This window comes from Tenrec ecaudatus, chromosome 14 (genome assembly GCF_050624435.1).
Source record: "Tenrec ecaudatus isolate mTenEca1 chromosome 14, mTenEca1.hap1, whole genome shotgun sequence".
In the NCBI taxonomy this organism is placed as follows: Eukaryota; Metazoa; Chordata; class Mammalia; order Afrosoricida; family Tenrecidae; genus Tenrec; species Tenrec ecaudatus.
Genome location: NC_134543.1, coordinates 104,516,313 through 104,540,757, shown reverse-complemented (window position 1 = coordinate 104,540,757; position 24,445 = coordinate 104,516,313). Strand labels below are relative to the sequence as shown.

General features: G+C 43.8%; 2 protein-coding genes across 4 annotated transcripts in view; both read right to left on the bottom strand.

The window, feature by feature from the left end:
* Positions 1 to 948: 948 nt before the first annotated feature.
* CCNDBP1 (cyclin D1 binding protein 1) lies at positions 949 to 16,607 on the bottom strand. The gene is made up of 11 exons (XM_075531816.1): positions 16,435 to 16,607; positions 16,218 to 16,277; positions 15,818 to 15,897; positions 13,054 to 13,135; positions 12,187 to 12,283; positions 11,939 to 12,012; positions 11,299 to 11,375; positions 10,650 to 10,957; positions 8,487 to 8,547; positions 2,427 to 2,473; positions 949 to 2,209 (listed from the first exon to the last, which is right to left on the bottom strand). The coding sequence occupies exons 1-11, from the start codon at positions 16,541 to 16,543 to the stop codon at positions 2,095 to 2,097; spliced, it is 1,110 nt and encodes a 369-aa protein (XP_075387931.1). The 5' UTR covers positions 16,544 to 16,607; the 3' UTR covers positions 949 to 2,094.
* A 169-nt stretch (positions 16,608 to 16,776) lies between these two features.
* The window catches only part of TMEM62 (transmembrane protein 62), a 45,323-nt gene continuing 37,654 nt past the window's right edge, over positions 16,777 to 24,445 (bottom strand). For all 3 annotated transcript variants that reach the window (XM_075531811.1, XM_075531814.1, XM_075531813.1), the window contains 3 exons: positions 22,847 to 22,951; positions 20,833 to 20,951; positions 16,777 to 17,632 (listed from right to left, as the gene is read on the bottom strand). In XM_075531811.1, the coding sequence (XP_075387926.1) occupies positions 17,306 to 17,632; positions 20,833 to 20,951; positions 22,847 to 22,951 (551 nt within the window). In that variant the 3' untranslated portion in view covers positions 16,777 to 17,305. The remainder of the gene's footprint in view (positions 17,633 to 20,832; positions 20,952 to 22,846; positions 22,952 to 24,445) is intronic.

Genomic DNA, 24,445 nt, shown 5'->3' with positions numbered 1-24,445 from the left:
CGGTTCTCAACCTGTAGGTGGCAACCCCTTTGGGGATCAAATGACCCTTTCATAGGGGTCGCCCGATTCGTAACAGTAGCAAAATGAGTTATGAAGTAGCAACGAAAATAATGTTATGGGGGTGGGGGGGTGTCACCACAACATAAAGAACTGTATTAAAGGGTTGTGGCATTAGGAAGGTTGAGAACCGCTGTTTTAGAGGATAGAGGAACTAGGAACAAGAGTCAAAAGGATTTAATTAAAGAACAGTGGTATAACGTGCAACAGAGGTTACAGAACCATCTTTTCTGCATAAAGTCAAGTGCTTTTCTTTGATCAGAATCATTTATTTACAACAGAAACCCAAATAAAGTAAATGTTCTAATCTCAACCTATTGTATTTCTAGTAGAAAAAAAATTTTTTTGGAAGGGCACTCATTTAGCCACTGGGAGGTTAACATTTGATTGAAATCATCAACATCTTTACCAATAAAACAGCATGCTTCATTGGAAATAAATTCATGTGAAAATCTACAGACTTGGGGAGGGGTGAAGGGGGAAGTTGGCTATGGAATAACTGATGTAAGTCTAACCTCTAAAATGTAAGAGAATTTCCAATACATACAATGACACAATGAAATAGTATGCAGCAATAAAAAATGATGACTGTGAAACATCTCACAACATGGATAAATTTAGAGGACATTATGATGAATGAAATAAGTTAAACTAAAAGGACAAAGATTGTATGAGACAACCACTATAAAAAGTCAAGAACACACATTGAAAGAAACATTCAGGGCGAGGGAAGGGGAAAATCCCCAACTCAATAGGAGGGGAGTTCTTTCTGGTGAAGGGGAAGGCAAAACAGAATATGGGGGGAGCCAGAATAACATGACACAAGCAAAGGCAGACACCGAGAGGTACACAAAATTAAGTGACCACTCTAGTAAATAGTGTAATACACAGTTCCGCAACAAGAGCAATAATTTATTATCACAAACATGGGTAAATATATAGGCTTACCAGGTCAGAGAGTTCCCTATGGGAGTACACTTACATAGATATGGTGGTGGTGATTTCTATATACATATTTGTAAATTCTTGCTGTAAAATCTTATTTGTAATAGAACACATAGGGGGCTTGTTAAAGGAATTATTGAGACGTCAGAACTGAACCACTCGACTTGAAGGCCAGGGACCACAGTCGCAGGGACATCTAGGTCAACTGGCCACAGGGTAGAACTATGTTTAATATTACAGCCTAGTGAGTCGCGCTGGGAGCCTTAAAGCTTTTGAGTAGTCATCTAAGAAGCAACTATTGGTCTCTTCCTGCCTGGAGCAAACGAAAAGAAAAATGAAGCCATGAGCCCAAAGGACAAATGGCCCACATAAACCACAACCTACTCCTACCTGAGACCCAAAGAACTAGAGGGTGCCCTGCCTACCACTACTGACCACTCTAAGACCACAACAGGTGCTTGAGGTTGGGATGGGTAAGAAAATATAGGACAAAATTTAAATGTGAGAGAGACACTCGAGGATCCCTGAGACCATCACCTTCAGATAACCTAACTTGAAACTGAAGATACTCCCAGAGGTTACCTGAAGAATGGGTTCCTGAGATCAATTATCTGAGATCAAAAGGGTAACACTTGCCAAAAACAATGTCGATAAGACAAGAAAACTAGATGAATGGGAATGGGGACGCCAAGGAGGAAACAAGGAGAGTGCCTACACAGTGTCGGGATTGCAACCCATGACAGAATAAGCTCTGACTGTATTATTGATTTGCCACCTATGCTTTCACCGGAACACAATGAAATGCTGGGAATAAATAAATAAAAAGGAACGCATGAGGAGCTTTACCAGGGATCTCTGGGACAATTCAGAAATACAAAGTCATGCAATTATCTTTTGTACCTAGCACAGAAAAATACATCACACTCTTACACAGCTTATAAATAATTGCCAGTCTGGCCTACCCAAGCAACTACGGTAATATATGATCTCTTGTTAAGTCCAGACAGGGACTCTCTTGTGCCCCAGAAAGCAATCTGGCCATATTTTAAAAGCAAACATCAGATCCCAGCTGGTACAAATGAGCCTGAAAACTCATAATTCAAGTTCACGCTGTGTGAGTTCTTTGATTCTGTTCATGCAATGATCAATGGCAGCAATGAGTAACAGGATCCAACTATCTTCTGGCTGAGGGCTCACATGACTTGCTCTGTAAATGGAATGAGGCAAAGAGAAGTTAAACGCACAGTAGTAGCAAGGAAAACCTGGGCCTCAGAGGGAACCATCAGAAGAAAAGGCAAACTGATCTGCAGAAACTCAGTAACTCCGTAAGGGAAGCTGAGAGAAAATCCCATGCCCACCGTCATCTGGGAGTTAAATCTAGAATAACCTCAAGCAACTGTTCGGGGGGAAGTCCTCACACTCACTTGGTAATCTCCAGTGCCTTCTTTAAAACAGATACAAGTTTTGCAGCCTAGAAAAGAAACAGATGTCAATCACCTAGAGCCCGACCATGAAAAGGAAAGGGGAATGAAAATATTAAAATGGCCACTAGAAATCATTAAAAACAGAGCCTGGAAGAAACATGCAAAAACAAGACTGCTCATTATGCTGTGGTGCTAGGAATATGAACTTTCCTATTTAGCAAAAATTTTAATAAGATTTTTAAATATTAAAATAATTAGAAAAAAGGAAGCATGTAATGGAATTTCTCCCAAATGTAAGTTCAGACTATAAAGCAGAATAACTGGTTTTTTGTTTTTTAAATCCACATAGAGAATTTTAAGAACATCAGTATCAAAAGAGAATGAATGTATATATGGCACCAGAATAAAATATGTATATAGCACATGCTCATTTATGTAGACTTATTATGTAAGTGTCTTGTTTTAGACTGGTGGACACACAGATATCCACAGTCCTATGTACATATGTATATATTTATACATATATATATATATAGTGTACACATTCTTGTGCCTGCTATGAGTGTCTTCTTTTAGACTGGTAGTATACAAGGAGGTACCAAAAACCGGAATTTTTTTCCCCTAAAGCTAAATTTTTAATTTTTTTACAAAACAAGCTTATCACCTTCAAAAGTGCTCTCCATTACACTTAAAACATTTGTCAAAGCTGCGATTCCATTCTTTTTAGTTTGGGTTTTTCATTTATTTATTTACTTACTTACTTATTTTTGCAATTCCATTTTTGGAAAAATTTTTCAAACTCATCTGTTTGGATGGTTGACAGCACCTCCCTCATTCCCCCCCCCCCCACCTCTTCCTTCCACATCCTCAAATCGCTGTCCTTTCATGTCCTTCTTCATTCACAGAAACAAAAAGAAGTTGCATGGAGCTAAGTCAGGTGAGTCAGGTGCATGGGGCAAGAGAGGTCTGCTGTTTTTTGCTAAAAACTGGTGCACTGAGATGAATGAGCGAGCAAGTGTATTGTCATGGTGGCAAAACTAGTCCCCCATCTGCCACATATCAGGCCTTTTCTGTCACACACTGTTACATAATCTTTTCAGAACCTCTAAACAGAAAGCTTGATTAACAGTGTGACCTGGTGGAACTCCAAATGCATCATGTGTCAATATTTTCATCTGTTCAGGAAGTTGACGGACGTCCAGAATGAAGTCTGTCCTCAATCGACATTTCACCTTTTTTGAAATGAGAAAACCACTTGTGCACTTGAATTTTTCCCACAGCGGTGTCCTTAACATCACAACAGTTTCCGCAGCATTTTTCTCCAGCAGCAAACAACGTTTCACAGCCACATGCTGTTCTCTTAAATCAGTCGTCACAGTAAAACAAGGTTCGAGTGAAACAGCTTTTGTGAAACAATTCACTGTGACCAGAAGAGACCATTTTTAGGCAATGCCACTGAGTGCATTAACTCTGAGCAAGTTGCTCGATGCTCGCCTAGTAGAGGGAAATGTGTACTATGAAGCTCCGCTCTGCCCAGTGCAATTCTGTTTGGGGGGCACCCCCTCGTGTGTATATGAGTTGGGATTGACCCAAACGAAGTCGTTAAAATAGTAGCTATCTTTTAATTAGTATAGTAGATAGTATCTTAAGGAATTAGTGAATCTAATCTCTACTACCTACTTTATGAAATATGAGAATTGATTAATTTGATTATAAAATAAATATAAGCTAATTTGCAGTTTTACTTTTCCTTCTAATAACATTAGAGATAAAAGCCTGAGTTCATAAAAATAAGAAAATAGCAATTTCTAGCAAAGTGCACAGTACTTAAGAGAATACAATAAAATCAGATGTTTAAAGAACTTGGTACTGTGGTTAAATCAGACAGTATGTTTCTATTTGCATCAAGTATGTTTCTGGTGCAGACTAGACATTAGAAACTGAGTCAGCAGGTTCAGAGGTTCTTTTTTTTTTTTCAATCATTTTACTGGGGGCTCGCTCATACAACTCATCATAATCCATACATATGTCAATTGTGTAAAGCACATTTGTATATTTGTTGCCCTCATCATTCTCAACACAAGAGCTTGGGCTCTTGGAATTGGTTCATTTTTCTTTTTTTTTTCCTCCCTTCCCGTTCCCCCTCCCTCATGAACCCTTGATAATTTATAAATTATTATCATATCTTACACTGCCCAAAGTCTACCTTCACCCACTTTTGTTGTCCATCCCCCTTGTAATCAGTTCCCCCTTTCTACCCATGCTTCCCTCCACCCTCCCGGTATCACCTCTCACCACTGGTCCTAGGGGGTTCATCTGTCCTGGATTCCTTGTGTTTCCAGTTCCTATCTGCACCACTGTACATCCTCTGGTCTAGCCAAGTTTGTAAGGTAGAATTGGGATCATAATAATGGTAGGGGAGGAAGCATTTAAGAACTAGAGGAAAGTTGTGTGTTTCATCGATGCTACACTGCACCCTGAGTGACTCGTCTCCTCCCCACTACCCGTCTGCAAGAGATGTCCAGTTATCTGCAGATGGGAATCCGTTCGCCTTCCCGCACTCCCCCCATTCATAAGGTTATGATTTTTTGGTTTTTGGTGCTTTGATACCTGGTCCCTTCAACCCTTCATGATCACACAGGCTGGTGTGCTGCTTCCATGTGGGCTTTGTTGCTTATGAGCTAGATGGCCGCTTGTTTACCTTTGATCCTGTGGTGAGCAAAGCTGAAGGTGCCGGCCATCAAAAGATATAGTGCCAACCCATGGCCCTGCAGGGGTCAGCACCGGAGACACAGTGTGGGAATTGCACCCGACGTGATCCTGCCACAACAAGGCAAGGCACTGGGGGAATGCAGAGGAACAGCAAGGGAATGGAATGGCAAGGTACTCAGGGAATGCTGAAAGTGGACTTTGGGGCCACGGCGTGGTGCCCCAACATACTGGACTGGAAAACGCTCCTAAAGGCCAACAAACGATCCATGAACTAACTACAAGCTTTTCTTTCTTGTTTTGTTTTGTTCTTTGTCAGTGGTCTGTTGTTTTGTTGTATAATGTTGCTTGGTTTTGCTCTGTCTTGTTTTTGTACATGTTATTATCTCCACAGGTCTGTCTAAATAAGATAGGCTGGATGAACAATCTGGAGGAGAAAACAATGGGACCCACAGTTCTGGAGGACATGGGATAGGGGGAAGTGGGGGGAAAGGAAGTGGTGTTAACAAACCCAAGGACAAGGGAACAAGTGATCCAAATTAGTGGTGAGGTGGGTGTGGGAGGCCTGGTAGGGCATGCTCAAGGATAATGTAACGAAGAGGTATTGCTGAAACCCAGGTGGGGACTGAGCATGATAGTGGGACAGGAGGAAAGTCAAGGGAAATAGAGAAAAGAGCTGGGAGGCAAAAGGCATTTATAGAGGTCTAGATAAAGACATGTACATATGCAAATAGATTTATATATGAGGATGAAGAAATAGCTCTATATGCATATATTTATAGGTTTAGTGTTAAGGTAGCAGAAGGACATTGAGCCTCCACTCAAGTACTCCCTCAATGCAAGAATACTTTATTCTATTAAATTGGCATTCTATGATGCCCACCTTTATGACACAACCGCTGAAGATAAAGTGGGTGAATAAACAAATGTGGTGAAGAAATCAGATGGTGCCCAGCTATCAAAAGATATAGCGTTTAGGGTCTTAAAAGCTTGAAGATAAACAAGTGGCCATCTAGCTCAGAAGCAACAATGCCCACATGGAAGAAACACACTAACCTGTGTGACCACGAGCTGTCGAAGGGATCAGGTTAGCATACATCAAGTAACAAAAAATCATATCATTGAAAATGTGGGTGAGTGCAGAGTGAAGACTCAAAGCCCATTGGTAGCCCACCGGACACCCCTTACTGAAGGGTTGTGGGGAGGAGATGAACCAGTCAGGGTGCAGGGAAGCAACGATGAAACATATAACTTTCCTCTACTTCTTAAATGTTTCCTTCCCCCCACTATCCTGATCCCAATTCTACCTTACAAATCTGGCTAGACCAGAGGATGTACATAGGTACAGAGAGCAACTGGAAACACAGGAATCCAGGAAAGATGACTCCTTCAGGACCAGTGGTGAGAGTGACAATGCCTGGAGGGTGAAGAGAATGTGGGGTAGAAAAGGGGGAACTGATTACAAGAATCTACGTACAGCCTCCTCCCTGGGGGAGGGACCGCAGAGAAGAAGGCAGGGGGAAACATCGGACAGTGTAATATGTAGCAAAATAATAATAACTTATGAATTATGATGGGTTCATGACATAGAGGGGAGTGGGGAGGGAGGGGAAAATGAGCAGCAGATATTAAGGGCATAAGTAGAAGGCAAATATTTTGAGAATGATGATGGCAACAAATGTACATGTTTTTGACACAATGGATGTACCTATGGATTGTGGTAAGAATTGTATGAGCCCCCAATAAAATGATTAAATAAAAAAATAAAAGCTTGAGGGTAAACAAGCAGCCATCTAGCTCAGAAGCAACAAAGCCCACATGGAAGAACACACCAGCCTGTGTAATCACGAGGTGCTGAAGGGATCAGTTATCAGGCATCAAATAACAAAAAATCATATAATTGGGTGCACACCTCCATGATACGATCGCTGAGGACAAATGGGTGCAGAAGCAAATGTGGCGAAGAAAGGTGATGGTGCCCGGCTGTCAAAAGATATAGCATCTGGGGTCTTAAAGACTTGAAGGTAAACAAGTGGCCATCTAGCTCAGAAACAACAAAGTCTACATGGAAGAAGCACACCAGCCTGTGCGATCATGAGGTGTTGAAGGGATCATGTATAAGGCATCATCAGAACAAAAACAATGTTACCATAGTGAATGAGAGGGGGGAGTGCAGAATGGAGACCCAAAGCCCATTTGTCAGTCACTGGAGATCTCCTTGCAGAAGAGTCTCAGAGAGGAGACGAGCCAGTCAAGGTGTGATACAGCACCGATAAAAAATACAACTTTCCTCTAATTCCTAAATGCTCCCCCTGCCCACTATCATGATCCGAATTCTACCTTGCAAGTCTGGCTAGACCAGAGGATGTACACTGGTACAGATAGGAACTGGAAATACAGGGAATCCAGGGCAGATACCTTCCAGACCAAGGGTGTGAGGGGCGATACTGGAGGGTAGAGGGAGAGTGTTGGAAAGAGGGAACTGATTACAAGGATCTAAATGTGACCTCCTCCCTGGGGACAGACAACAGAAAAGTGGGTGAAGGGAGACATCAGACAGGGCAAGATATGACAAAATAATCATTTATAAATTATCAAGGACTCATGAGGGAGGGGGGAGCGGGGAGGCAGGGGAAAAAATGAGGACCTGATGCCAAGAGCTTTAGTGAAGAGCGAATGTTTTGAGAATGATGAGGGCAATGAATGTACAGATGTGCTTTACACAATTGATATATATATGGATTGTGATAAGAGTTTTATGAGACCCTAATAAAACGATTTTAAAAAGAAAATGATGGTAGCAACATATGTACTAATGTGCTTTTTACAATTGATATATGGATTGTCTTAAGGGCTGTATTAAGGGCCCAATAAAACGATTTTAAAGAATTTTTTTTTTAAAGATATAGCGTCTGAGGTCTTAAAGGCTTGAAGATAAACAAGCGGCCATCTAGCTCAGAAGCAAGAAAGCCCACAGGGAAGAAGCACACCAGCCTGTGTGATCACGAGGTGCCGAAGGGATCAGGTAGCAGACACCAAATGACAAAAAATCATCAGTGTGCTCACCTTCCCCATATAAACGCTGAAGACGAATGTGTACATAAGTGCGGTGAAGAAGGCTGATGGTGCCTGGCTGTCGAGAGATATAGCGTCTGGGGTCTTAAAGGCTTAAAGGTCCACAGATTCTTAAAGCACTGTGAAAATTAAGACTTACCTTTTTTTTTTTTTGGAAATTAATACTTTCAAAGCTACATTTTCTAAGGTCTGTACCCTATAACTTAAAAGAAGTACTAGTGATAGGGAATTTCTATCAAGTAGGCCTATAGCTATTTCCTCAAAGCCAGTACTTACACTGATTCGCACAGTCAGGTGGCACACAGGTGGATATATGCTGAGAGCCAAATCGTCCACACTAAGACCAAAAAGCAAAAAAAAATTATTGAAAGGTATAAAACTCAGGTGAGTGGTTTCTAGTTCACAGCTAAGGATTAGTAAGAAAACAATTATCTCAGAAATGCCTTCAATTCCTGAAGCAATGGGTTTGAACTGCCAACCGAGGTTAGCAGTCCAACATTTATCCACTAGAGCTCCAATAGCACCACTGGGGCTCCTTGTACAGGATAGGATTCAGTCAAGAATGCGAGGAAGCTCAAATCACCAGGCAAATGATAGCTAGCCTTCACTACGGAGGGCATTCCTCTACTCAAATGACCAAACTGAGCATAAGCAGACTAACCTCCTATGATGGAACACGAAGCACAACTATCTGGTATTTTGTCACATGACAACTGCCCCGCTCACACTAGAAAAAGGGCTGAGAAACTATTCCAGCTTACAAGAGACTAGAGCAATCACAATCAAATGCAATGTGACACCCTGACTAGATTTTAAGTTAAAAACAAAGTATATAAATATTTGAGAGGCAACTGGAGAAATCTGAAAATTGGATATCACTGTATTCAATACTAAATCTCTTAGATGGGACACTGATAATGTGATCATGGAGAAGGTTTTATTCTGAGGAGATACACACTGCAGGATTACAGGTGAAATGGCTTAGCATCTGCGCTATGTGGCGAGATTTCTTTAATATGACTCTTCTGGCCATGCGTGGTCTTGTAACCTCCATAAAATGAGTGGGCGGGACTATGCAAATAAATTACTTGTGGCTCACCAAGGGACTGGGAAACCCGCTAATAATGCAAAGGTGCATGCTATCCCTGTGGGAGTGGGACCATATATGTAAGTCCCTAATGAGGGACTGCTCCATTTGGCCATCCTAAGTTTAAAATGCCCTAACCCCAGAGGCTGAGATGGGTCCTCAGTTACCACCAAGAAGGGCTGGAAGCGGTGTGTGTCCTTTGGACCAAGTGTCCCTATGCTAAGAACCCCCCACACCCTGGGATCAAAGAGCTGTAACAACATCGATGACACGACACCGTGTAAGATGGTCTGGTGTAAAGAAACGGCAGAAGCAGAATCAGAAGACTGCAGTAAATTGTGTGGTGGGCTACCCAGCCCACAGAGCAAGGCAGCAAGCCTGGGTAGGCTGGCTCACAGACAAGAGAGTTGAGTATCTTTGGGCAGGAGGCTTACTGGAAAGTGGGGTGCCTTCAGGCACTTGGTAGAGCTAGGCTCACAAACCCATGAAGTGAGAGAGCTAAGCTCCAAAAGTTACTGGTTGAGTGGGTTGTCCCCAAACACGTACTGGTGGAACTAAACAATTTTATACACTTGCAGAGGGGCCAAGGAGCCACGAGGCCTGCGTTTAGCCACAACCAAGAAACTGTCTTGACTGAAGAACTGTATCCTGAGTTATTCTTGATTATGAATTGTAACCTGTTACTTCCCTAGTAAACTATCAAATTGTGACGAAAGTGGGTGAGTTGTGCGTGGACACTGCAGTGAATCTGAAATCCAGCAGAGAAGTAGAAAGTGCAGTGGCAGGAACAGCTGGTGTCAGAATTGGTTAGAAAGAAAAAGAAAATCAGAAGCTGGCGGGAGGAGGCTTCACTTCCACCTCACAGAAATCAGCGTTTGGCTGAGGATCGTGATTCTCTTTCTTCTCCTGTGATGTTCGAATAGGAAGTCTGACGACACACACCATTTTTTCAGACTACCACTTACTCTTAAAGTAACGTAGGTAGGGAAAGCACTTTTTTTTAAGGCAACAGAAAACCAAAACAAAACCGCACAACTGGCAAATCTAGATAAAAGATACATGGGTGTTCATGGCAGTATTTTTCCAACCGTTTTGAACATTTTTAAAAAGAAGAATGTTAACTTACTCTCTCACTTACTAACTCATTCACTCACTCTCTCACTAATTCACTCTCTCTCACTCACTCACTCACTCACTCACTCACTCACTCACTCACTCTTTCACTCACTCTCACTCACTCACTAATTCACTCCCTCTCTTACTCACTTACTAACTCACTCGCACACAAAAAGAGAAGAACTTTAAGAAGAGAATGTTGCTGCTTAGATGTCTCAGGTGGGGGTTGGGCTTACCTGGGGCTAATCTCATCAGAAATCTCGACAATGTCATCCAGCTGGGCCACCTGCTCCTTTTTCCCATTCTCTGCCACGGAGATGCGGATTTTCTTCAGGCTGGCTTTGGATGCCTTCACCAGCGCGAGGCACGGGGTTATGAGCTCCTGATCCTCCCGTGACCAGTGGACATCCCGGTTGTTTGGAAAGCCCAGTGCATCCTCCTCAGCATCAATAGGGTCAGCAGCGTTCACCCTATGGTCGTTCCCAAAGCTGTCTTCCTCAGAGTCATTCAAGAGGCCTGAGTAAGGGTCACATTCTTCCACAGCCTAAGAGACACAGTGATGTAAGGGAGTAATTTTGTACAGCTTATTATATGTTCATCCTATTTCTGAGTTGTACAAAACCTCAACCAACGGCTCTGCTAATAATTACAAGCCTGCATGCCTTCACAAACCCTGATCTCACGCTCCTAGTGTGGCAACAGAACAAGAGGGGCCTGGTACTGTATCAGACACCAGCATGGGATAGCAGATGGCAGGCAGGGGCAGCAGTCAGCATGGCATCTATGCCATCCATGATCAGGAACTCTCCTCTCTCTACAAGGAAGTCTCATCTACTGGTCACCGAGTGGCCTGCCAACAACTAGAAAAGACAGAGGTCCCCTCACCCGTTCCATTTCCTCATGGGCATCCTTCACCAAATCCACACTCTTCGTCAGCATCAGAAGGGCGGCAGCTTTGTTATCTATGAGTAGAAAACCATGCCTAGAATTAGAAGAAAAAGCCAACGATTCTCTAAGAGTGCAAAGGGAGACTGCTGAAGGCGGTGCACCAAGGAGAGTCAACAGGCAACGGTTTCATGTAAATTTCTTCTCACACCACACACCCTTCGTATACAGACAGTGAGCAAAAAATGTTTTCTCCCGTCACTCCAGAGAAAAAAGGATCACATGACGATTCTCATCAGAGTTCTCTTGGAAAAACACTGAAACTCCGCCTTTGGCCTTGCCGGTGCTACCTCGTACCTGCTTCAGGGTCGTGCACAACATTCCTCCTGGGGCAGACCGGAACCTAGAGCCCACTTGTTCGAGCAGCAGCAGAGCTGCAATCTAGAAGTACGAGACTGAGAGCATGGAGAAATGGCCTAACAGCTACTGTCTGATGTTGGCGACATACACATACACATCTTCACTAAAACCCTGATTACACAAGTTAAAATACAGGCATGCACCAAGCTGCAGGCCAGACGGGAAGGGGTCTCTCTTCTTCGGCCAGCAGAGCTAATGCCCACTTCCCACTCTCACCCACCTCTTGGTAGCTGAGCCACCTGCTCGCAGGCAATCCAAACACTGTTGCAGGAAATGAGGTCCTTGTTCTCGGGGCTGGAGAAGGGAATTGATAAGGATAAGTCAATAATCAAGTTCCTCCCTCGTACGAAACTTCTTCCTGCTGGGCATTAGTGTTACCTACAAATAAATCTGCTGTTGGAGCAGGCTTTTCCCCGCCCTGAGGCAAGGAACCCCATTAGAGGGCAATTCCTTCATTGGCATCCTTACCCCTGAGCCGGCGTGATGACAAGCACCTCCGCAAGCTGTGCCAGGCCGTCCACAATGTCCAGAGTGGCACCCCGTACCAGCTTTCGCAGCGTGGTCCCTAGGGCCAAACCCACATAAGCGGCCCTGCTTTCTTTTCAGAAGCCGCCATCTGTGTTCTCGCTCGAGTGTATGCATTACAGGGCCATGCGGCGATGTGCACCCACGGGCTTTAACTGGACTGCCCAACATAAAACTCTTACTTATATCCCCATGCCATTTTCTTATTCTTCCCTCCACTCCTTGCCGCTGTTTTCCAAAAGAGATCGGAAACAAACCTTTCCATAACACCATGTATTCACTCAACGAGGACAGTAGTCCCTTGACAAACTGCCGATAAGCACTGGAAATTAAAACCATTTGTAGGTAACTCTGAAGATCCACAGTATATATTCATTTATCTTTTTGTAGAATTTGAATCCACAGGCAAGACTAGAGGGCACTTAAACTATTAGAGAGCTTGGACAGAGGGTGTAATGTACGATGGGTGGAGGAGAGTTGGGATGGCATGGGCCTGGCTGGGGTTCAGGGCGGGGATGCAACCAAGTTACACTGATCAGAAAGGGTCAGTCAGAGAAGAGTCAGTAAGGAGTAACAGTCTGAGTCAGGCAAGGCAGGGGATCCTGGGAGGCACAGGGAGTGCACCAAACGTACCCTTCACATAACTGCTTGTAGATAGAGCCCATTTGTTATTACTCCTGACTGTATTTTATGGGGGGAAGTTACATGCTCAAATGGAGTTAAGATAAAGGTCTCAGGACATAAGCGCTCATGTTAGCAAGTCTCTACCCTATGAACTGAACACGTATGTGCGCTCAGTGGCTTGCTTACCCTGCTCCTTGGGAAGGGAGTAGTACACCGCAATGATTGCTTCAACAGCAACACGGGCTTGCTCACAGATCCTCTGGGTCTCCTGTGAGGTGGAGAGCCAAGTTCGGAAGGAAAGCAGGGAATGGATTAGGTCAAAGGATTTCATGTAGAACTCAGACTATAATATAAAAGGCCTGGTGCTCTGCTCACCACACCTCAGAAAGGAGTTGGCTAGGCACCAGCACTGGACAGGCACCTCAATAAACCATTAAGAAACAGCACCGAAAGTCTATTTCTGACACTCTCAATCCCAAGACACTAGTGAGTTGCTGTGAGGGGCTCATCATGTATTAGATCAGAAGTTGGCAAACTATAGCCCACAGACCAAAATCAAGCCCATTGCCAATTTTTATAGGCAAAACTGGTGAAAGCGAGAACCTCTGTAAGGTGGAAACCCATCAGAGAAGGAAAATGCAAATATCCTCTACTAAATAAGACTGCAATCTGTCAAAGGCGGAACACTTGTGAGACTCAGAAAAACAAAGCAGTCCTGTTGGGTGCTGGCTTTCAATGGAACTGGAACACAATTATTTACTGTCTGGCTCAGAAGAACTATGCCAACTCCTATCTTAGTTCATTACACTTGCTCCTCACTTATTGACGATCATTTCATATTTACAACAACAGTAAATGATCTATACAACTATTTTCCACGGGAATGGGCCATATCTGGCAGTAACAAATACCTAGGCTGTGATGGTTACAGTTATGTGTCAACCTGGCTTTGCTATAAATCTCAGTAACTTGACAGTCACGTAATGAAGTCATCCTCCGTTTTCTGACAATGATTTGTCAAACAACAGTCTGACCTTTGGAACCTACCCATGTCAGTAAGTGAGGAGAGGATGTGTATGTCTCCCACCCTCTCTCTTTTTCTCTCCTTTTGAAACTGTCATGTGGGCTCAGCCTTATTCAATAGTGACTGCTTGCATGCTAAGCAGTAGCTGCTAAATTCTAAGCCAGTGCTAAGCCAAGGCTGAGCTATAGGTTGTGCCAATCCACAAATGACTTATTACTAGACTGGATACGATTAAAGACAGTGGCTGAGAATACTTAGAAACTTTTATGGCAATTTGACATTGTACAACATTCAAGCACCTAATTAAAAAAAATATCAACTCACAATGGGTGAGAATTTTAAAAACAAAAATAACAAATTATCCTGAACAATCACTGATCAAAACCATAAAAGCTCATTCAGTTCTGTAGTTTTCACTATATCAGTATTTAGTGTATTTTAAACTGCAGTGGGACTAAGGTGCTGAGATCCCATCTATACATGATTTAAAGGAAACAAATTTTGAATTTTCAGTTTTCAACTATGAAAACTCTACATTGAAAATGTACAGGAAAAAAAAGAGTTCTATGCTACCTCCTCATGGAATCTTAGTAGCTATGAATTTTAGGAAGTCCTAAATGTAATTGAAAGACAGGAATCAGCATATTAGAACAATGAATCGATATGAATAGTCCAGTCCTTCCTTTGGTAGAAATGTTGAGTTTCTTCCATGAAACTTATACAACTTCTTGTGTCCTCATCCCAGACCTCTGAGGAACGAGGGGGAGATGCTTCATCATGATTGGCTCAATAAGAGCATTTATGTAATTTTAAAGTATCTGGATAAAGAGACTGAACCTGCTGACCAAGAGAAGTAAGCCAATGAATATGCCACTTTTTAAAACAATTTTACCCCAAAATCTGGTATGCTTAGCAAGAAATGGGCATCCCTGGATCTCAGTCTACCTATTTTAATTTCGAAATAAAGAGTTAAAATGTGTAATTCTATGTTCCAGCAACTCTAGTTCTTGGAATATTTCTCTACAGGCATGCACTTGTACACATAAAGAGCACAGCAAGTAATTCACCAGGACAGCGTTTTCAGTAGTTGTTAAGTCACAAATTTAGAACAGTATTCAAGGTATCCCACTTTTTTATGTAAAAATAACCAGGTATAAACAAACATGACCGTGCATATGTAAAGACTATATCAAGAATGATGCAAAAATACTAGGAAAAGAGGCAAAGGTGAGAAACTGGGGTCGGGATATAAGAGCTTTTGGCACGTGTAACTTTGATATGTTTTGAATTTCACCACATATTCACCCCAAGCCCAGTGCCATAGCGTAAATGCCAACTCATAGTGCCCCTCCCTGCAGGGCAGGGTAGAACTGCTCAGAGGGCATCCCAAGACTGTAACTCTTTCTGAAAACAGGCTGACACCTCTTTCCCCTTTTCATTAGCAGCCACCAGGACTCCTTTCTTACCATATGCATATTACTATTGCAACATTTCTAAAATTCAAGAAGGGTTTTAGGTAGCATAGAACAGAAGGTGGAGCTCTATCTTAGACTGTGACATTTAAATGCTAGCTTCACTGCGTATTTACCAGAACCCAAGTCTCTGGGCTGGCTTGCTGACTCAGGTCTGATGGGGATCATGTATGTGAACACATACAGCAAACAGCAAGTACTTCTTACAAAAGGTATCAGAAAGGAGCGGACTGGGCTGAACTTTAAACTGAACCCATGTTTAGAAGCCCTGTCTACTCCCTGCAACTTGGCAATTTTTCGCACATTGCCTAATTTGGACGGCACAAGAGAGTTTTGGCGTAAAATGGGCAACTCCATTGCACGGAATTAAATCCCTTGGCTGGAGTATAAAAGGTGGGAAGGAAACGAGAGTTCTTAAGGAATAACGAAGCGACACCACGGAAGAAAAGCGCACCTGTGGAGATGGCAGGGGAAGTCGGGAGAAGGCTGTCGTCAGAATGGAGGCTTCATGTGACACTACGAGTGCCGCCTCATCTGCAGGGTGGAAGAGGAGGCGGGCGCCAAGGTGTGAGTGTGCAGTCGCTGCGCAGACTTTAAAAACAACCGTTCTCTCTCCCCACCTACTGACTGCTGCAGCGTCTCAAAAACAACTCCCCAAATCATTGTTTCAGATTTCAACCTTCCACAGGCTCAAGGTGGGTGAGGTGGCCCGCGGTGAGGATGCTCAAGGGGAGGTCACGCACTCCAGGGGGAGAGGGAGGGGGAGGGAAAGGGGGCAGACACAGTTCAGGGTGCAGAAAGGCCCCAGGATAAACGGGTACTGGGTGGGGGTCCCCGATGAGAATAGCACTCACTGAGTCTTCTCCAAAACTTCTCCCGATTGAATTCCTCGGTGGACTCCTGCGCTTCGCCAACTAGTGGGTGTGGCGGGTGCGGGCCGGGCGGTGGCAAAAGGAAAAGCTGGGGTAAGCGGAGCCCCCGGCGAACCCCCACTTCCTCCGCCAGGACCCCCGCCAGACCTCTCCCCATTCCAACCCCCAGTCATCGCCCACCCCAACTGCGCCAGCTCACCCCGCACCCTCGGCAGAAGCAGCCGGAGCTCCCCCGCCAGGTGCCGGAGCGGCTCCAAGGGCGGCGCCGGGGCGGGCGCGGCGGCCCCGGGGGCTGGGGCACTAGCCATCTCGTTCTCGGGCCCGAAGACGCCGCCGCCGGAGACGCAGACGGAAGCCGGCCACTTCCGGGAGCCAGCCACTTCCGGGAGCCGCGGGCGGAGGCCCGCTTCCGTCAACAACCCTTCACGCCCCGCCCCAGGGGCTCGGCCACGCCCCCAGGCCGCCCACTACGCCCGGAAGCCAGGCCACGCCCCCTCCGGACAGGCGTGCAAAGGAGCCAGAGTACACAAGGGGCGGCATGGTGGTTCATTCATTCATTCATTTATTTGATTAGTTGAAAACATCCCGACTACGGAAACAGAGCCATCATCCTTCAGGAATTTCGGACTAGGAGCGAATCCATCCAAAGACAGTCAGGGTCAGTTCCAAGTCCCAAGTTCACTAAAATGTCATTCTTGGCTGCTGAGTGCAAACACTGTAACTAGTGCTTTTTGTGGAGTAACCCAAACACTGTAAGTTTCAGAAATCCCCAGACATACACCCAACCTGCAGGTCCATCCTGTGGTTCTCCTAGACGGGGCATTCTCTTTTCAAAGGTAAAATAATCTTTCGTCGTCTTGGACAAGAATTAAATCACAGCATTAATTAGATTTTTCTCGAGTCCATACTGCAGTAATCAGTAGTGGTTAATCCCTCTTGACTCCCCACACCCAAAGAGCAGCAGGTCCCTGAAGGTCTGCCAGCAATACTATCTCTCTGCTGGTGCAGGGGCCTGCCCTGGAGGTGGAGAGATGGAGTCTGGCTCAGCTGCTGATGGTGAGGCACAGCCTTCAGGAGCTCAGGTGGCTTTTGAACTGTACAATGAAGATTCCAAACTCAGTGGGGCTCAGTGTCCACACATTTCTAATGAGAATGGGTGCCAGCAATGTCAGCCAGGTCCGCAGAGGGGAGAAAAAAAAGGCCAGAGTGCCATATGTCACATGAAGAAAGTAGCAAGAATAAATTTGCCAGATGTACAGTAGGAGCATAAGTAGGTGAACTGGTACAGTTTTCAAATATTTTCCTTGGTGGAGATGAGACCTGAAGTTGTGCCCAAAGCACCGCTGCAGCAAGCTCCAACACAGGTAAGCCATCAAAGGGATGTTAAAGAACACCAGCTGGAAAGAGGAGCAGAGCAGAACAGTTAGCTTACCACCAAATCATGGAGGGACTGGGTTCCGTTACTGTTATGGGTAGCTCCCAAGAATATGTGGCTCTCTCTCTTGGGGGTTAGCTCCAATTCTTTCTCCTTCGATCACTTGCTTATAACACAACACTTGATTCATTCTTAGAGTTTTTGTATTTTCTTTTGTCTTCTGGTTCATCTTAAAGGCAGTATCATTTCAATGATGTAGATGTCTTCAACTTATAGCACACTGTTACACTAACAGTAGATACTCAATACTGTTTAAGTTGAAACCAAATTGTATACACACACACACACACACACACTTTTATTTTTGGTTAAGGGAGACTAAAGTCTCAGCATTTTCCCCCTTATCTCTCTATTCTTATTTGAGGCAGCATAATGAGTACTGGAATATAGATTTGGAACTTTGTGGTATAATACAAGTTAGGTGTTGTACAGTTCATCCATTTATTAAACAAATAGCATGTGGGCACCCGTTATGTGGAATTCACTATGCTAGATTCTTAACTATGGACACAATGGTGGGCTAATCTGAAAAGACATTCTAACCGAGAAAAGAGAGAGAAACCAGCATAATTACAGATGATGATCAATCAATGAATGAAGTATCTGGGAGAAGACCTCTCTAGGACCTGAGGGCAGGAATGAGCCAGTGGAGGGAAGAAACAAAAAGCCCAAAGGTGGAAGAGACCTTGGCCAATTTACCATAACCCAGTGAATCAGGTGGAGGTCAAGGCAGTCTCAGGACACAGATAATGTCAGTGCTTTGCCTAAAGGATTTTAATCTGAGGAGTGAGGTGATTCGGGTCTTCAAAAGAATCATTCCAGATGCTTTCTGCTAAACTAACAGTAAGCGAGCAAGAGCAGGTATGGGAAGACCAGTTAGGGGTCATCACAGTAGCTCAGACAAGAACTAATCACGACGAGGTTGGTGGCAGCAGAGATGGAGAGGGATAGATGAATTGAAGGTATGTGTTGGAGATGGGCCAAACAAGGTACAGCTGACTGATGGCCTACCTAGAGCATACGAGGGAAGGGGAAGAGTTAAGGATAGCCTCTAGAGAAACTGAGATTTCTCCGGAAAGAACAGCGGGAGGAGCAGGTTTGGGTAAGACATTAAAGGGTCTATTAGAGACATGATATTGAGATGCCTGTTAGACAGATAAGGGAAGATGTGAAATGACAGTCAAACATACGTAGAGGCACTTGAAATGCAGAAAAGAGGTTCAGGCCAGAGATTTGGGAGTCATGGTCCCGTACAATACACAAAAGCCCTGCGCACTGGGGTTCTGCATTGCACTGCTAACTACAAAGTCAGCAGTCCAAAGCCACCAGACACTCCGTGGGAAAAATGTGTGGCTTTCTACTCCTCTAAAGACTTAGTCTCAGAAATCTATAAGGGCAGTTCTATTCTATCCTAAAGGACTGCTGTGAGTAGGAATCAATTCAATGGCAGTAAATTTTTGAAAATATTTAACTATGTAAACATTTACAAAGGAAAAAGGAAGTCTTTGGGCACAGTTCTGGCTTCACTTGGTATAAAGGGACTCCTGAGATCCAGTTTCCATGGACATAATAGAACACTGAACTGAACTTGGACCAACTATAGTGCTGCCATGCAGATAATGTTCCAGCCGGTGGTCAGTGTTTCCTAAGCCAAAATCCTGCCCGTTTGGCAGTCTGCCATCCTGCTGGTCCTGTTGCACTGCCCTGCTATGAGGCTTTCAACTCATTTTGAACAAGGTTTTTGATTTCGTCCAAAACCTCAGATTACTACTCAGATTCTGAAATCCATGCATAGAGATTTACTATGGGCCATGGTTCTTCATGTGCTGTGGTACAGACTCTCGATCCAGATGTAAACCGAATGCATCAGCGTTCCCCAAGCAAATGCGTATTTCCTAAAACATCACTGGAAAGCTCACATCTAGTTTTTGCCCAGCATAGTTTCCACTGCTTAAATGACACACCTTTCTTTTTACTTCTTTTTTTTTTGTGTGTGTGTGGGGGGGTGCTCTTACAGTTCCTATCACAATCCATACACACATCATTGTGTCAAGCACATTTGTACATTTGTTGCCATCATTATTTTCAAAACATTTTCTTTCTACTTGAGCCCTTGGTATCAGCTCATTTTTTTCCCTCCTTACCTCTTTCATGAACCCTTGATAATTTATAAATTATTGTTTTTTTTTATGTCGTATACCAATCACTGTCTCCCTTCACCCACTTTCTGTTGTCAGTCCCCCTGGAAGGGGGCTATATGTCAATCATTGTGATCGGTTCCCCCTTACTCCCCCCACCTTTCCTTACCCTCCTGGTATCGCTGCTCTCATTATGGTCCTGATGGATTTATCTGTCCTGGATTCCCTGTGTTGCGAGCTCTTGTCTGTATTCATGTACATGCTCTGGGCTAGCCAGAATTGTAAGGTAGAATTAGGGTCTTAAGAGTGGGGGGGTGGAGAAAGCATTAAAGAACTAGAGTCAAGTTGTGTATTTTGTCAGTGGCATACTGCACCCTGACTGGCTTGTCTCTTCCTTGTGACTCTTATGAAAGGGGATGTCCAATTGGCTACAGATGGGCTTTGGGTCTCCACTCTGCCCTCTCCCTCATTCACATCGATGTGATTTTTTTGGTTTGTTTTGGTTCTTTGATGACTGATACCTGATCCCATCGACACCTCATGATCACACAGATACACCTTTCTTATGTGTCTGTTTTACTTTGCACTCCCGTAAAACATTTTCGTCCTTCGTTAATCATAAGCTATTTGGTTACTCGTAACTATCATTCATGTATGTGCTCTAAAATAAAATGTTTTCAATAAAAAAATAATAACTAACATTCATTCTAACCTAAACCCCTAACTTAATCTTCTATCAATGAAAAGGCACAATGAAATGCATAACAACAAAAATCTCTTTCACTTCTTAAAAATCCCGCCTCTCAGAAACATCCTTTAGATGTTTACAAGAGTGGTAGAAGAAAGAGCTTAGGAAGTGCTCTTATTCCAAATAAAACACCAGTCATTAAAGAGGACCCTCCCTACAACGTCGGGAGATAATCTGTGGCATTTTAGATTGGAATGTTGGGTTTAATTCAGAGTAGTAATGCACCTTGTCCAACACAACCAAGATGCTCTGAAATTGCATTTCTTGACTTCTTACCTGGAGAATTCCAACTACAAATGTTAAGCTCCCTTGTAGGAAATGTCCATCAACAAAGATCCCAAAAGAAAAGCAGCAACCCACTGTGCCTGTAATGATCTCACCAACAAACCATGGTCCTGAAACAAGGAAGAGATAAGAAAAAAAGATGAAATAACGAAGACTGTGATTGCACACCTCTCTGAGATGGATGTTCAGGAGTAACCAGAAAGTACGAGAGAGTCACACATGAGCGCTTTATTTGCATTAGCTTTTCTTCCTTATTATTCTCTAATTACCCAACTAACTGTTTCAGCGGAGCAGTGAGTTGTTGATGTGGCTCTTCTAGCCGGGTTGTTGTGAAGGGCTATTTCCTGATGGGTGCGCGTACGAGAAGGTAGGATAAGATGCTGATAGGACTATATGACTCAATTGTAGGTGATTATTAACAAAATATTAGTTGTGCTTATAAAAACTTGGAACTCAAATGTGGAAATAGGTCAATTTTGCCATCCCTGTGGATATAAAATGAGCCATCGCAGAAGTATGAAGTAGGGGTCTCACTACCATCAAAATGAAGGGCTAGATGAGTGTCTTTTGGACCCTGACATTCCTGCACATTGAACTTCCCGATCCAGGGGCAGGAACCTATGACACCAACAAATGGCAGCAAAGCAGCAGCAGCAGAACCAAGAGCCAGAGCATGAGCCAGAGCAGCGTGCGCTTCCCAACACAGAGAGCAAGTAAAGCATGTGCCTGCGAGCTGGGAGCTGGCTTTGTTGTGGGGTACCTCCAGGATTTCAGCGGGTGGCTAGGTTTGTTGACCCGAAGAGCTAGAGCGGAGTGCCTTTAGGCTGAGGCATGGGGTGGAATGGAGTGCCCTTTGGGCATTTATCAGCAATGCTAAATGAACGTTATAATATTGCCCAAGCAGGGCAGAGACCAGGTGGAGAATGGAGGGTAAAGGATCGGGGAATAGGACACAGAAGAGAGGAGGCTGTCTTGACCAAAGAACTGTATATCCTGAATAGTAATCTGTTAGCTTCCCTAGTACAGGCCATAATCATGAGTATGCTCTGCAATTATAGAATCCAGGAGAGAACTAGAAAGTGTGTGGGAGAGACTATGGGGTGTTAGAATTGAGAAAGGACTGGAGGGTGAGCTCTTTAGCTCACAGGAATTGACCCTAGGCAGCTGATGCTCATGCTAATGATTCTCCCCTCAGCACCCTTTGTGCATTATGAGGTCAGGCTCCCCTCGCACACCATTCTGACAGCTCCCTACCTCCATATTCTTCTGGACTATGAAAGCTTACCTGAATGGGAAACATTGGTGTGAATGTCCTAATTTGGGGAAGATTTTATTGCAATAAAAACTTCACTATGGAACACCATCATCATTTCCTTTAAGCAGCAGATGAGATCATCCACTAACAAGATGCCTAAAAGAGACTTGCGCTGCTTTCTACTTCCCCGGTGACTAAGGGACTTCCATCAGAACTGGGTATAACCATTAAAATGCAGCAGAAGTGCTTAGATGTGCCTGAACTCACTGCTCAACTCAGTGACTTTTATGAGCTGAGTTTTTGGAGATGTGCACCCCTAGATATTCCCTGCCTATACACTGGGCATTGCGCTTAGTGAACGAGACAGACAGGACTCCCCCACTGCCTAAGCTAATGAAAGGAGAATTGACAAGCTCACCATACATTCTGACAAAGGTGGTGAAGGAAATAGAAACTGTGGTGAAACAGAGGGTGAAACTTGAAGGTGTTCTAAGAGGACTGTTCTGAAGAGGTGGCAAACACCTATTATTTGTCTTCTCGGCACCTACAAGTTAATTTGGGGTCAAAGGTCCTTTAAACATGTTAGAAAATAACGCTATTCCCCAAGACCGTATCCCAGGAAGTGCCTTGTGGAGGGTCCCAGAAGACCCATTCATTATGCCCTCAAGAGCCCACATAACACCACTGCCCACATGCCCCATTACCCTCCAGCAGAAGTCTCAACAATTTCAGGTTTCCCAATTGACTTACCCAGCACTGTATACAGGGTCAGCAGCAACACAAAGTAGTAGAAGATGTTTATTTTGCACAAAACATGAAGGGAAAACGAGGTCAGATTTATAAATCCTAGAGGTCCTAAACAAATAAATATGAAAAATCCAGTGAGCACACCAAAGTTGAATTTCTTTATAACATTTTCTAGACTACTTCTCTGGGCTACCCATTTAGCAAATCTCTGTTACATGGTAACTATTTACAAATGAAAGGAGCCCTTGCCCTGTAATAGCTTAGTGTTGGGCTACTAACTACAAGGTCAGTGATTCAAATCTACCACCCTGCTCTGCGGCAGAAAGATAAGGCTTATGGCTGGCTGGTTGGCTGGCTGGCTCTCTCTCTCTCTCTGCCATGGATTCAATGATGACTCACAATGTCCCCTTGAGACTGCTGACGGGAGTAGAAAGCCCAGTCTTTCCAAGGAACTGCTGGTGGTTTTCAACCGCTGACCATTGGGATCACAGTAACCAACATGTACCCATGCGCTTCTTAAATTCAGAGGTTGGAAGGAACCCTGGTGCATCAACTTATTTACAGTGTCAAAGATGAAAAGTTCAAAGAAAGGATATACATCCAATAAAGAAAGAAGTGCCACAAGCCAATGTATGAAAAGACATCAGAAGAATACCAAGAGCTCTTCAGTCTAATCTCTTTGTTGAGAATATGAACTGCACAGCACATGCCAATTCAACAATTTCCACAGGTATAGTTCAGTGAAACAGATGACAGTCTTGGTGCTGTGCAAAGCCCACCGCCCCCTTTTCTGAACTGTTCTCCTCCCATTCACAGAAACTCACTGTGCCCTAAGTGTCCTACCTGACCCTTGACGTACTGTTGCCGGTCTGAAAAGAGCGCATACTCCAGGGAGACATTCTTTACTAGATAAACTAAATTGTTGTTTGGTTTAAATGAAGACCCTCTGGGGATCTTTTTGCCTTAAGTTTATAGATTATCTTAAGGAAATAGCTCTAGGAGTTTATCTAGCCACCACGGTTTTAGAAAGTCTTGATTCCACGAGTATTTCTTCAGTCTAATCTGAAATATAAAGATCCATTTCATGTAATGGATACAGCTCTTAATCTACAGTTTTATTCTTACGCCTATTCAATACCAAATACCAAGCCTATTGCTATCAAACCAACTCTGACTCATAGTGATCCTATAAGGTTTCTGAGACTGTAAATGTTTACTGGAGCAGACAGTCTCATCTTTCTCCTGCGGAGCAGCTGATGGATTTGAACTGTTGACCTTGATTTAAAAGCCCATCACTTAACCATTCCACTGCTGGGGCCCCACGCCAATTCAAAGGGATTCCTAAAGCTCTCAGAATTAGCAGCCTCCTAAAATACAGTTCCATAAAGCCCCTGCATAATAACACAGAGAAATACACTCTGTGGCCATAAACTAAAATACTACGGATTCAAGTCCGCCATCTATTTCACTCATCTGTGTGGCTGATGATAAACCAGTCAGCCAAAGACAACGACAGGAAGCAGTGTATCCTGAACACCCCACACATGAGAACTCTCTAACTGTCTGGCCCCAGTGAACGACAGCATGATGTAAGTTAAAGAA